Genomic DNA, 14,629 nt, shown 5'->3' with positions numbered 1-14,629 from the left:
TCCAGCGGTTACCGAGCTGGAGGCTTGGGCATAGAATAAGCGAGTACTGGCCGCTGGGAACGTAGGCAAAATGGGAGAGAGGAGAGCGCCTTTACGATATGCTAATTAGACACCATGAGCACAGGGAGAGCAGGACGGGGAGACGTCCCAGGATGCTCTTTCTCTAAAGAAGAGTAAAAGATATGAGGCGTGTGGCTGATGCGGCTATCTTATGCGGAAGTGTAGGAAGTTTACGGGAAATCTGATAGAGTCCTTTCTCTGTCCCTCAAATGGACCAAAAATCTTTTCCTAAAAGGAAGTCAGAGTGAGATCAGGGCTGAAGGGGCTTTCAAGAACCCCGCCACGCACACACTCGAAAGGGGAAATCGCTCCGAAGAGAAAGCGAGTGACCCAACGCCGGTAAACCGCAGGGCGGAGTCCAGGGCTCCCCAGAGCTTGTGTGCGAGCGCCCGGCGGAATCTGAAGTCACCCCCTGGCTGTGTGCCACGCAGGAGGTCTCAGCAGGTGAAAGGAGCATTCGACCCAAAGGGAAACCAACAGCCACCGGAACGCTTCTGGTTCTCCGCCGTCTTTAAGCAGGAAAGCCAAAGAAGCGCATCTTGGACACAGGATGGGGCCGCAGAACTTTTTGGTTTCCTCCATAAAACGTCCCTTTGAAATAGTGGGTGGGAAGCTACCGGAGCAAGCCCCCTAGAAAGGGATCTTCCGCTGGCACCGCCGCCCCCCTCCGCCCCCAGCAGTGACCCTGGGCTCGGGAGGACTGCCCCACCCTCCGGTCCCTCTGGGGACCGGCTCCCGAGGCTGCGGCTTAAACCGCGCGCCCCTCCTCCAGCCCCCGCACCCTCCGCCGCCGGCAGCCGGCTCGGGGAGGGTGCGGGGCGCGCCGCGGGCGCACAGGCTCCCCCCGCCCGCCGCCGGGCTGGCCGCGCGGAATCACGGGCCGGAGGCGGGGCTGCGCCGGCGGTGGGCGCGGCGTCCGGGCTGCGCTCGCCGCTCGGGCCGACGCGCGGGCACCCGGGCGCGGGCCGCCAGGGGAACCCTAGCTGCGCGGGGGCCGGGCGCGGCGGCGCGGCCGGAGCGTGCGGGGCGGGGTCGGCGGGGCAGGGTCCCGGCTGGCGCCCGGGCGGTTCCTACGCTGAGCCGCCGCCTGGCCGGCTGGTTCCTGCGGCGGCTGCCGGGGCGGCCCGGTCGCGCGGCCCTTCGCCATGTACACCTTCGTGGTGCGCGACGAGAACAGCAGCGTCTACGCCGAGGTCTCCCGGCTGCTGCTCGCCACCGGCCACTGGAAGAGGCTGCGACGGGACAACCCCAGGTTCAACCTGATGCTGGGAGAAAGGAACCGGCTGCCCTTTGGGAGACTGGGTGAGCTTCCCCGTTTCGCGCCCTCCCGCTCCTCCCGGTAGAACGAGCGCTTTTGTCTTAAGGTCAGAAACCTTCCCCTCTGTCGTTCCTCGGGCGGATAAAAAAATGCATCCCTAATGGGCCAAGGCCGTCGTTTTTCATGCCTTCTCGGGTCCCAAATCGAATTCGGGGCGGGAGTGTCGGTGCGGGCCCCCGGGACGGCGGCTGCCTCCTGACAATGACCCGGCCCTGCAGCCCCGGGGGCGTCGGCCTCGGGAGCGGGGAGCCAATGCCGCGCGTTCCTCGGATTCCCCGGTCCTGACGCCCCCAAATCGGGCAGGTCGGCTGGGCAGATCGCCGGGCGGGGCGAGGCCCCGCGGAGCCGGCGGCTGACCATCTTGCAAATTTCCTCCACGGGGGATTCCGCCCTGTCTGTGTTGGCTCGGGAGGGGAGCTTGAGTGTGTTGAAAACCCTGAGGATTCAGCTCCCCGAAGGCTCAGATAAAGCGGCAGGGGATTTGGAAAAGACCTCTGGATTCCGAAAACGGGAGCTTCAGCAGTGAGCCCAGCCCGGGGAAGGGCGGAAGGGTGTCTGATTTTAGACATTCCCTTAGTTTCACCAAAGAGCACGTTTTCACACTTGCGCATTGAATGCAGATTTTACGTGACCCAGGTTTCTCTGCCCTACTGTCTCCGAGGGAGTTCCCTTCATTCACACGGTTGAAGCTGGCACCCCCATGCCTACATCTTCCCCTGTAGGAAGAGGCAGGGGGAAGGAGAGGACCAACGGCTCCTTTTTAGATGACGTAATCCAGAAGTTGTGCAGATCACTGCCATTTACATCCCACTGACCTGCACATAGTCTCACGGCCTCTCCTCCCTGCACAGTCATCCGGAATTGCAGCCTCACCTCAGGGTCGCCGTGGGCCCTGCCAAAATTCCCCTGGGGTGGGCACCCCATCGTACTGCCAAAGATAGAAGGGGAGAAAATAATGAGGAAAAGTCATCTCTGCCTTGGAGGGCATCCCAGAGAGAACAGTTGTATGTCCAGGAGAGGAGACAGTTTTTAGAAATAGGTGTGGTCAGCGGGTTGGAGAGGTTGAATAGGCAAAGAGTGAAAATAGCCATTTGGAACTGACTAGCCCTTGGTGAGCTGACAGAGCACAGTTGGGTGGGAGCCTGTAGAATTGTAATGATTTGAGGAATGAAGGGGGTTTCAGCCTAGTCTTCCTGATATTTTTTCTTTGAAATGAGACCATGGACAACTTTTTATTGTTATACAAATTTATGATGTACGTTGGGGACTCCGTGGAAGGGCTGATTCCAACCCCCAGAAACCTTCAAATACAGAGAATGGGCCTGGAGATTGATTCCCTTTTGTTAAACTGTCTCCCCAGGAAGCCCTCAGCGAGAAGAATACCTTCCCTGAACGAAGAAAACCTGCTTATAGTTGAGAACGTTTATTTCCTCCTTGCTCTGTCTGCTCCCCTGCCTGCCTGACTTTCCTCTTTGGACTGGTCAGTGCCCGGCTGAAAGAGCTTAGGTGGAATCCTAAAATTAAAAAATGGCTCTTTGCAGGGGTGATCGGTGTTGCTGTGGGGCTCAGGACTAGGGTGTAGGATTAGGGTTAGGAGCAGAGTCCTAGAAGGTCCAAATCCTAAGCAGGTACCATGAAGTCAGCAACTGCTCAGGGAACATTTGCTTTTTATGGGAAAGAAAACAGCATCCGATTGGGAGTTTGGGATTAGCAGATGCAAACCATTACATATGTATAACCGGATCACTTTGCTGTATACCAGAAACTAACACAGCAGTGTAACTCAACTATAGTCCAATATAAAATTTAAAAAGAGAAAAATTCTAAAAAGAATGTCAGCCAAACCCCCCCATGCTTCAAGAAAATAAACATTTTTTAAAAGGTTAGCATCTTAAAAAACAAAGAAGAAGAAAAAAGAAAAACAAAACAAAAAAACCAGCATCCCACAACCAGATGGTTATAATAATATGCCTTCATTGTTAAGGATATTTACCTTTCACACAGTTCGAAACCCAAGGAGATGGCCCAGCGGATAAAGGCCAAGGAATGCTGCTGCCTTGGTGATGTGAAGGTGGGTAGTTCAGGTGTGAACCAGTCCATCTGTCCAGGGAGATGGTGAGAGCTAGTTAGCGCCTGAAACTTTTTATTTGATTGTATGCTGTTCTCAGATGAATTATTCTTACCTCTGGCATCTTCGGTTCAAGCTCCCATTGTGGGGTTCTACTTTGTGTTGCTGAAAACTGCATTTTGTTAAGCTGTTAAACATAAATTGAGGCTTTTATAGAGATTATCGTACTCAGTGAAGTAAGTCAGACAGAGAAAGATAAATATATGATATCACTTATATGTTGAATCTAAAAAATAGTACAGATTAATTTATTTACAAAACAGGAACAGACACACACAGAGAAAACAAACTTATGGTTGCCAAAGGGGAAGGGGGGGAGGGATAAATTAGGAGTATGAGACTAACAGATGCGCGCTACGACATACAAAATAAACAGAAAGGATTTACTGTACAGCACGGGGAACTATATTCAATATCTGGTGATAACCTATAATGGAAAAGAATCTGAAATATATATATATACGTATGACTGAATCACTTTGCTGTACATCTGAAACTAACACAGTATTGTAAGTCAACTATACTATAATAAAATTTTTTTTAATTGAGGCTTTTGTTTTTATTTGTATCCTTTTGCCCTAATTTTAAAGAGGAGGGGGCATGCAGTACAATCTATTGAAAATGGGTTTCCCCGTGAGAGGACACACAGAACATCCTCAGGGCTTCTGAATTTACAGACACGGCCTCTTGGAGCATCTAGTGGCCCTCCTAGAAGCTTGCACAGGGAGACATGCTTGAGAACAGCAGGATCGTAGTTCTCCTACCTTCCTTGATGACTGTAGAAAGCAAGGGTAGCAACATCAAAAGCCTAACTGTGTAAGTCCTTACTGTACAGAGATGACTAAATCCATATGTGTTAAGCCAAGTGTGCAGCGCACTCCAGGAGAGGCGAAATAGAAAATACTCTCCCCCCCAAAGAAGAAAAAACAGAGGCAGCAGTGGTCTTTGGCAGACCTATGATGGCGGTATCATAATAGCCACCCTGGGGAGGGTGAGAATTGCCAGTGAGATGCTGAGCAAAGGGGCGTAGAGGGAGGGGCCGGGCAACTGAATCGCTCCCTTTCCAACACCCAGTCCCGAAAGGGGAGAAAGACAAGCTAAGCGTGACCCTGCTCTCCCTCCCGCGTGCTGGTGCTGACATTGTCATTTCCCACTCGAGAAATTGTCTGTTTCCCTTCTGAGCCTCTTCTTCCCTTCACAGGTCACGAGCCTGGCCTGATGCAGTTGGTGAATTACTACAGGGGAGCTGACAAACTGTGTCGCAAAGCTTCTTTAGTGAAGTAAGTGTTCTTTAAGAGCCGTGTTTTCCAATTTTCACCTGAACCTTTTGGGCTTTCATCCTGAAGCACTTAAGCAAAAGTGTGAGATCGTCTTTAAAGGGAGAAGACACTTTGATTTAAAAAGCCAGCAGAGATCCGCTTTTAGTCCCAGTCCAAACTTGGCCGTACATGCCTGTCTGTCCCTTAAGTTGAGGCTCCCTAGAAGCAGAGCCTGAGACAGGGCTTCTGGCGGAAGTGATTTGTAAGGGGAGGGCTTGCAGGAGAAACGCGCTCAGAACCAAGGGCAGGGCATCTGGGGAAGACACGAAGCCAGGAGGTGGTTTTAGCTGAAGTCTCGCCTCTGCCTGACTCCATGGAGCTTGGACAGCAGTGAACAGCCCCTCCATGTTCTCTACTCTGACGTCGCCCAGCCACCGGCTTTGGGCGGGACACAGCTTCCCCAGCGCTTCTAGGCACGGGCTGGTCCCCGGAGAAGAGGCGCGCCTAAGCCCTTGGCAGCCAAAGCTCGGCAGCCAGGGGTCCCTCAGAAGGGACACCTGGGCAGAATATACCGGCGTCTACTGCACCACCCATCTCTGGGCAGTGGGCTTACAGCCACGTGCCGAAAGAGCCGTGTCATAAGGTGGAAGGAAGCAGCCTTATACGGTGATTAAGATCTAGGATCAGCAGCTTGGGTTTTAATTTCAGCTCTTAGCAGCTTGGGCAAATTTTCTGATCCCTCTAAGCCTCGGTGCATCCCTCATAAAGAGGTTGTGATGTACGTAAAGCGTGTAACACGGTGACACAGAGTGAGCGTTTGACGCTATGCCTTAGTTTCCTCTTCTGTGAAACGAGGATAATAATAGCAGCTACCTCAGGGTTGTTGTGAGGATCAGTTGTTACTTTACATAAAGGCCCGGAATAATGTGCGTGCCAGAGTTCACACTGTATAAATGCAAGGTGGGTGTGGCCCCCAAAATCAGGTCTCCAGCATTCCCTCCACAGTGGCTAGCGAACATGTGTGTGTAGCCAAACCAATCATTTAGGTAAGAAGACACTAGAAGACTTGACCCAAAGCAAAGGCTCTTTTCCCCAGTCACACAGCTTTCCGGGCTCTAGCTGTTTACTAGTTTGAGTGCTGGTAGGAATATTTCCACCTTTTTGTTCAGACTCACTGCCCCCACTAACTTATGTATCCACTTCTTCCTGTGATGGATTTTCATGATTTACCAGCTATCCTGAAGGAGAACGAGGCTTTCTGAAGTCTTCTTACATATTTACACATTTAGAGTGCAAACAATTGTTTCAGCAGAGCTAGAAGTAGCCCACGATTATTTATCCAGATTGTCCATTTAGAAAAATTTTTTTTTTAATTTTATTTATTTATTTATTTTTTGCTGTGTTGGGTCTTCGTTTCTGTGCGAGGGCTTTCTCTAGTTGTGGCAGGTGGGGTCCACTCTTCATCGCGGTGCGCGGGCCTCTCACTATCGCGGCCTCTCTTGTTGCGGAGCACAGGCTCCAGACACGCAGGCTCAGTAATTGTGGCTCACGGGCCTAGTTGCTCCGCGGCATGTGGGATCTTCCCAGACCAGGGCTCGAACCCGTGTCCCCCGCATTTGCAGGCAGGTTCTCAACCACTGCGCCACTGGAGAAGCCCCATTTAGAAATTTTTATAAAATGCTTACTCATTCTTTATTCTATGATGATTTTTTTTCCCTAAAGATAGAGGTTGAATTCTGTTTTTGAAGTAGAAAGCAGAGGGTGCTGTAAAAAGTAATGTTCTCTATATTTGCATACTTGGCAGCTCTAATAGGGTGAAGAGAGTACAGAGCTGGAGTCGTGAGCAGGTCTGAATAGGTATCCGGACCTCTGTGACCTTGGACGTTGCCACTCAGAATCTGTGGGGAGGGAGGTGATCACACATGCCCTTTGCCGTTCTGCAGCACGCGGCGTGGTCTGTCGTGGCACCTTATAAATGACGACATGACTTATGCAGACTAGGGGTTGTCATCATTCTCATAAGCTTCCTTCGTTCTCTCAGGTGTCCTGCAAGGGACCGTAGTAATTCCAGGAGGGAATGATTACCTTTGTCATTTTGTCTCTCTCCCATAGTTTGTATGGCTCAAAAGAGCTCCAGAAAGTTAAAAAAATGTCATCTTAGGTGGCAGTCAGAGAAGACAGCCAGGTTGCCCGTGGCCGTAGCAGTTAGTGTTGAGCCAGGACGGTTCTCATCTGTACAAATGGGCCCCGTGGGCAGTGTGCCTGGGCATCCCTCGAGGCTTCCCAGGGCCTTGATGGGGTTCCATGCTGGACGCTGTACAGCAAGTGCCTGTCACTTCCGGGAGCTTTAGAAATTCATCAGGGCCCCATGGCCATAGTCTCAGAGCGCTCAAGGGCTGTCCTCCTGGCCCTGATTGGAGCTTTCTTTTCCTCTTGTGAGCGTTTCTCACATCTCATGTGCGATGCGACTAAACCTCCATTTGTGGCTGCTTCCCAAATGGGCCTTTTTTGGAAAGGGAACAAATGCTAGAGATTTCCGGTAGAAACTGGACTGGGTTCTATACGGGAAATGAGGGCTTCAGATGAAGGGCATTCTACAGACCAGCGCTGGCCAACAGAAATAGAATGCTGGCCACATGTGTCATTTTAAATGGCTTAGTAGCCCCATTAAAATGAGTGCAAAGAAACCGGTGCAATTTTTATTTAACCAAATAAATCCAAAATGTCATGTAATTCACATTAAAAACAACTAATGGGATATATTCTTTTTTTTCTTCCGAGTCTTCAAAATCTGGTGTGTATGTTTTACATTTATAGCACAACTGAGCTCAGATATTAAATTTCCATTGGAAGTCCTATGTTTAGATTTCATAAAAATGTGTGGTTGAAAAGGTAGATTTACATACGCAAGTCATTCTGACATACGTAAAAGTTTTTCAATAACTGTATAAAATACCAAAATATAATTTTCCTTTAATAGTCACATGTACATTGACAAAGCAGGTTCATTGATTTGACTTTGAAGCAAAAGCATATCATTTTTAAAACTACGTCCAAGTTAAGTAAATTCACCAACTCATGTGTCAACTCAGTATTATTAATATTGAATTCAGAGGAGGTATTGAATAAATTGAAAAGAAACTCTGAATTTATCAACAAAGTGTTCTTCAAATTTTTCTTTAGTTTTTGCAGCCAGTTTGCATAATGTTATCTATGACAAGGAAAATCTTATGCATACTGAGTCATAAAACTATGTAAAATTACTATTGGCTTATATTATGAAGTTGGAACATAAATTCTCACACCTGTTGGTCTACGTCATAAGTAAGATCTTTTCTTCCAACTTCCTTGGAGCTTGAAATTTAGCTTGTTCACATGCAGCGTGGTTATAGGTGAAAAAATGTAAACCACACTGCATTTTTTATCTTTGATTATTGAATGAGGTAATAGTTGCATGAAAAGAACGATTTGACAAGCATTCCTCTTATTTTAAGAAAATGTGAACTGGAGTTTACAGTACGGGGAAACCTTGTAAAACCCTTCCATCTCTCAGTGAGCATTGGCAAAGAACACAGAATCATTAAATTCATCATCTTGTGTTTCTTTCATGGTTCTATACCTGCGAACCATTGTAGTATTTGCAAGCATATACTGAACCATTTCAACAACTGTATCCATACAGAGTGCAAATGTTTTCAGTATGTATCATGCGGGCTTCCCCGATGGCGCAGTGGTTGAGAGTCCGCCTGCCGATGCAGGGGATGTGGGTTCGTGCCCCGGTCCAGGAAGATCCCACATGCCGCAGAGCGGCTGGGCCCGTGAGCTATGGCCGCTGAGCCTGCGCGTCCGGAGCCTGTGCTCTGCAACGGGAGAGGCCACAGCAGTGGGAAACCCACGTACCACCCAAAAAAAAAAAAAAAAAATGTATCATGCAATGAAGCAGATGTTTCCAATACGTATGGTCCAACAAAATAAAGCAATAAAGCAAACGTCAGTCTATTAAAATCCCAGTAAATCCAGATTTTAACCCAACCTAGCTGAAGTAATGTCTGTCATGATAGAAGCTGACTTTTCACATGTAGATGAAATTCTTCTTGGACAAATGTAAAAGATTAGGAAATACCCTCACCACGAGTTTACATTTTAGGCTACAATTTGACAATAATTTTTTCCTATATTTGGAAATCTTTTGAGGCAAAACATACAAAGTATTAATTGGGCAGCATCTCTTATGTCACTCAGCTCATCTAAAGCTAAGGAAAAATATTTCAAAATTTTCCGGGTTTGAATCAATCTTTAATATTGTTAGAAATGCTTTGTGGGCAATTATTGATGGCTTAATAAAGATTGTTCACTTTTTATAAAATATCTTTTTAGTCTTTTCCTCAAAATAATTTCTATTACCACATTTCCATCTAAAAGGATGTTCGTTTTGCGTGTGTATGTAAGAATCCAAGCCACTTTATAGCTGACCAAAGTTACAAGCTCAGATCCTAAGAAAAATACGTTGAAAGTTTTTTTGTTGAGTTTTTAATTCTGATTTCAGCCGCTAATTCCATTGCTTCTCTTTAGACGATTGAGAGGAAAACACCTATCAAATTCATTATGTATTTGCTGGAAATGTCTCCTTACACAGCAAACTTCATTTTTCCTGCTACAGCAAATTGTAATTGCCATTTGTTAGGAGATTTGTGACACGTCTTCTTCTAGTACTGAATTTGTTCTTTATTGTCTGGTCATAGTTCTAGCTTCTGCATCCCCACTCAATTCCGTGTCAGTAGAATGCCTTTGTTTTAAACTTAAAAGTTTGTCCATCCTCATTTTTTTAACTAGAAGACTAATTATACGTTGTTTACCAACTATGATTTACCTAGCAATCTCTGTAACTTCGCTGTGTGCTTAATAAACACATTATAATGTTTCATCAGTGCCTGGAAAAAAATTCACATGAGCTGAATCCATCTGTTGTTCCCCAGTAGAACAGTGATGCATTTATGTCTAATTCCAGAAGTAGCACACGCGCCTGACGTGCACGCCACCCTCTAACAACAACATCTGAGGTCCCATGGTAGTTAAAGTGAAAACGTCATCTGCCGAAACAGTAATGTTGTGCTTGGTGGAAACATATTTTACAATGCTTCAGCTTTTAAATGAAAACTAAACAAAACGGAAAATTCAGTTTCCGAGTTGCATTGGCCCCTTTTCAAGTGCCCGGAAGCACTTGGAAACTCCACGTGGCTAGTGGCCGCCGTATTGGACAATGCAGATAGAGCTGAATGGTCAGTGAGTTAGAAATGTATTGGTTTTTTTGTTCCTTTGAGTTCTTTAAGTTAAATTCCATTGCCTCTAACGTAAAAATAGCTTTATTTAAAAATCTCAGTTTAAAGTTTCTTTTCATTATTTCTGCCATTGGCTCAGAGGCTGGGTTTTGGTGATGAATCATAACCCAGGCTTTAACAGTTCTGTTCTAGATAGAAGAGGGAGTGCAGCTCAGGGGAGGCCTGTGAATGTCTTTGGGCAGGTTTCTCCCTCCTCTGATTCCTGGGGAGCAAGGGTAGGTTTTTTTCTTTCTATTTTCTTTCTTTTTTTTTTGGCTGCACCTCACGGTTTGAGGGATCTTAGTTCCCCAACCAGGGATTGAACCTGGGCCCTCGGCAGTGAGAGCCCGGAGTCCTAACCAATGGGCCACCAGGGAATTCCCAAGGATAGGTTTAGAATTAGGACATGGGAGTGATTCAGGGCTCATATCCTGCTTGTTTCTTTTTTTTTTTTTTTTTTTTTTTTTTTTCTGCTTGTTTCTTACTACCTTTGTGATCTTGGGAAATTCACTTCTCTGTGACCCAGTGCCTCATCTGTGAAATGTGATGCTAGCGCCTCCCCCCAGGGGTCTGATTGGAGAGGAGATACAGTGTGAAGCCTTTGTGTTTATTAAGTGCCTGCCCAGGGCCTTTCTTTATATTCCATTATATTATGGGTTTTTTTTTTGAGGGGGGGCAGGAGGTGTGTTTAGTTATGACCACTGGGGTCCCAGGTTCCATTAGAAAGATTCTTCCTTTATTCTGTCACTGAAGCAAGGCTGAACTAAAAGCAAGAAATGAAGAACGAAAATGTCTTTAGATAATTCCGATTCCTGAGTGTCAGCCTTTTCTCTCCAGAGTTGGGCCAAGGTGGTATTTTTTGCCAGTAATCCAAATGGTTTCCTCAGTTCTCCACTTTGTTTTTGTAGGGTGGGTCTAGCTCAGCTACAGCACGTTCGGTGAAAAGATGTTGGTTCAGGATTACTTCAAGCTAAGTTTCCTTAGATGCATTTTAAAAGGAGCTGAAGTTCTGGACTTTAAGCCCCTGTTGAATTCACCGGAGCATGCCTATGAGGTCGCGGGTAACAGCTGTGAGCTGCCCCGTGGTGCCTTGGAGGTCTGCCCCGTGAGTGGGATAAAAAGGAGACCTAGCCCTGGTCATGCCCGGCTTCCTTCAAGAGCTCTGGGGCAAAGCACTGGCTGTTCTGAATAGAGGGACGGAGGGTACTCAGAAGGGAGACTGACCCTCTGTCATCTGTCAGGCTCGTCAAGACCAGCCCAGAACTGGCTGAGTCCTGCGCATGGTTCCCCGAGTCCTATGTGATTTATCCAACTAACCTCAAGACCCCAGTTGCTCCAGCTCAGAATGGAATCCACCCGCCAATCCAGAGCTCAAGGACAGATGAGAGAGAATTTTTCCTGGCTTCTTATAATAGAAAGAAAGAAGATGGAGAGGGCAACGTTTGGATTGCCAAGTCGTCAGCCGGAGCCAAAGGTGAGTCGGCACTGTTGCCGCTTCTCCCTTCCCTGTAGGTTCCCATTGTGTTTTGTTAGATTCCAACAATGTCTTTAGACGTGTGGCTATTCTAATCTGAATCCTCGTGGGTGGAGACCTCGTTTCATGACACAGTTTAAAATATCTGCGTGCTGGTGACTGAGAAACGTATATCTCCAAATCAACTAAAAGAGAATAAAATAAAATTTTTAAAAAAGTGAAGTAAAAAAAAAAAAAAAGTGAAGTAAAGTAAAAAAAAAATAGAAGTATCTCGAAAATAGAATAAACTCGACCTGAGGTCTTTGCCTTTAAGCTCCACATCCAACAGCAGGCAGTTTCAGCATAACATGTCTGATACAGAACTCTTTATTTCCTTCCCAACTTCACCCGCCCCAGCCTCCTCCTCTTTCCGTCTTCCCATGGAGTGTATGATTCCACTTCTCACCCAGCCTCTCAATCCCCAAACCCAGGAGTCCTCTTTGGCTTTACAATCTATACCTACTGCATCAGTAGGTCTTGCTAACTGTACCTTCAAAATAAAGTCTGCAATGGACCTTTCCTTGCCATTCCCACTGTTCTCACTTAAACCAAAGCTCCTTTTCTTTCTATTCTGGGTAACTACAGCACCTGCTCACAGCAGCTCTCCTGCTCTTGGACAGAGTGATGTTTTAAAAACAGAAACGTGATCATGTTACTCCCCGCTCAAGACTTACCAGCTGGCTTCCCAAGGCAACTAGAATAGACTCGAGTCCTGCTGGAAGTCTCTGTCCCTTGATATTTGCCTGTGTCTCTGATCTCATCTCTTATTCTTGGCCTTGCTCCCTGTACTGTAGCCATAACACCTGCCTAGCATCCCTGAAATACTCTAAATTCATCTCTGTACCTGGAATGAGCTTTCATAGACTATTTTTCATTTCTCAGCTCAGATGTTGCCTTGTCAGAGAGGCTTTTCTTGTTTCTTTTTTGCTTTCTTTTTTAGAGAGGCTTTTCTGATCTAAAATAACCTCTGTGCCCATTGCTTTCTATCCTTTCTCCTGCTTTATTTTCCATCCTTGCACTAACCTCTTCCCAGCACTCTATTACATATTAGTTTATCTGTTCAGCTCCCCCATAGTCCTGCACACTCCATATAAACACAGACTTTCTGTCTTGTTCATCTCTGTACCCTCCCCATAGGCACTTAATGTTGTATGTTGAGTGAATGCAGGGAAGGCATAAGGTATGTCATACCAACTCAGGCTTAAAATGCAGGCAGCTGCCAATGTAGTGATCACATAGACACGGTCCATCTCTGCAACTGCCATCATATGCTCTCTTAAAAACCACTCCATTTTGAACTTACTTCTTCTTTCATTGCCTTGGAAGACCATCTGGCCATTGGTACTCATTTCTGTCCCTGGTCCAGTGGATCTCACCTTCTTTTCCACCAACCGTGAGACAGGAGGGCATCACCTGGAATCTCCTGAAAGTGGGAGAGTTGGACTCTTGCCACAAGCCAGGTACCTCACCGACTTCTCCCTCCCCTCCTGGGACTTCTTCTCCAGGAGAGTCCCCTAGCTTTGTTCTAATAGTAAGTGGGGGAACTGAAAGAGGAAATAGTCATCCACAGTATTCCAGATTCCTCCTTTGGATCGGGGCTGGAATCAGGATGGCCGTTATGAGGCTATCGTGTGTCCTTGTGTCATGGACTTGACTGGTGCCGGAACCATGAGTGAGGCGGGGCCCTGGGTAGAAGGATCTGTCAAGTCGTGGCGGTGATCCCACCTAGGTGGTCCCTGGACCCTCACCAACACAAGATAAAGAGTGATTCTCAGCAGCAGAGGGAGGTCATAAGGAGAGAATAAAATGCCAAACAAGACGTTTTGCTTTGGGAGTTGAGGAGATAAGTGGTGTGGATTTGCTTTGTTTAGGCTGAATGAATGACTTTTATTCTTGTTAAACAAATACTTAGTGCCTACTACATGCTGGGTGTAGTTGGCTTAACTTCACCCTATATCCAGATCGAGCCACTGTTCACCACCTCCACCCCCGTCTTGGAGCTGAGTCACCTTCACGTGTCACCTGGAGCATTGCTCCCTGTTCTGTTCTTGGCCATTCTGCAGAGTCTACACAAAATACAGCAGACAGAGATCCTGTTAGAGCACAAGCAGACCATGTCACATCTGTGCTCAGCACTGTCTCTGGGGCCAGGACAGCACCTGGCATGCTGCAAAGGTTCACTATATGTATTGAGCGAACGAGTGAATGGGATGGATGAATGAATAAGAGAAGTAATGAACGTTTGGAGGGAGATAAAGAGATAAATGAGACGGACATGGTTCTCTTGCCCTCAGGGACCCATAGTCTAGTCAGAAAGAAGGCTAATGATGTATTTATTTCCAGATTAGCTAAATGCTGAGATGGAAACAACCTGAAAAACCATTGTGAGTGCGACCTTGAAGCTCCTAGAAGAACCCCAGCTTCATAACTTAGGATATAAACAGATATCCTCCAGGTGTAGTTAGTGAGGATAGAAACAAACGGTATAAGAAACAGTTAAGAAACACATGGAAACGTGCTGCGCTGGTGTACAGAACTTCCAAAATAAGTGTGGATTTTATGTATCATTTTACATCTACAAAGTAAGAAAACAAAAGCCTTCAGTGGTTGTGTTGCTGAATTTGTTGTGAACTGCTCCCTCCCAGTGGTGCTACACAGCCCTTTGAAGCAGCGATAGGACCACACAGCAAGGGTCAGAAAGAGTTCCTTTGCTTTCGGCTCACTCATCTCATTCCTGAAACTTTACTCCAGGGAGATGGTTAAAAAGTAACAAGGGCGATCTACAGCAAAGACATTTACCATTGTGTTACCTGTAACAGCAAAATTGTATTTAGGAACAGCCCCACTGTCCAGCAGTCAGTAAACGTGTCATTTTTAAATCCACACGATGGGCTATTTCTTTGGCCACTAGCATTGGGAAGTTAATGCAGAGACAGTGAAAATATTGACTGTACGAAGTGAAAAAAGAATATGAGGTGAGTTTGCTGTGATTGAACCTATCTTTGCCATATTACATAAAGGAAGGTAATACGA

General features: G+C 46.7%; 1 protein-coding gene across 5 annotated transcripts in view; it reads left to right on the top strand.

The window, feature by feature from the left end:
• Nucleotides 1-1,010: 1,010 nt before the first annotated feature.
• TTL (tubulin tyrosine ligase) overlaps nt 1,011-14,629 on the top strand; it is a 35,699-nt gene continuing 22,080 nt past the window's right edge. For 4 of the 5 annotated variants that reach the window (XM_032652523.1, XM_032652522.1, XM_032652526.1 and 1 more), the window contains exons 1-3: nt 1,011-1,362; nt 4,708-4,786; nt 11,325-11,557. In XM_032652523.1, coding sequence (XP_032508414.1) covers nt 1,206-1,362; nt 4,708-4,786; nt 11,325-11,557 — 469 coding nt within the window. In that variant the 5' untranslated portion in view covers nt 1,011-1,205. Of the gene's footprint in view, nt 1,363-3,382; nt 3,450-4,707; nt 4,787-11,324; nt 11,558-14,629 lie in introns of all 5 variants that reach the window. The other variant, XM_032652524.1, reaches the window with a different exon arrangement.

Source organism: Phocoena sinus, chromosome 13, assembly GCF_008692025.1.
Source record: "Phocoena sinus isolate mPhoSin1 chromosome 13, mPhoSin1.pri, whole genome shotgun sequence".
NCBI lineage: Eukaryota > Metazoa > Chordata > Mammalia > Artiodactyla > Phocoenidae > Phocoena > Phocoena sinus.
This window is presented reverse-complemented; position numbering and strand designations above follow the sequence as displayed.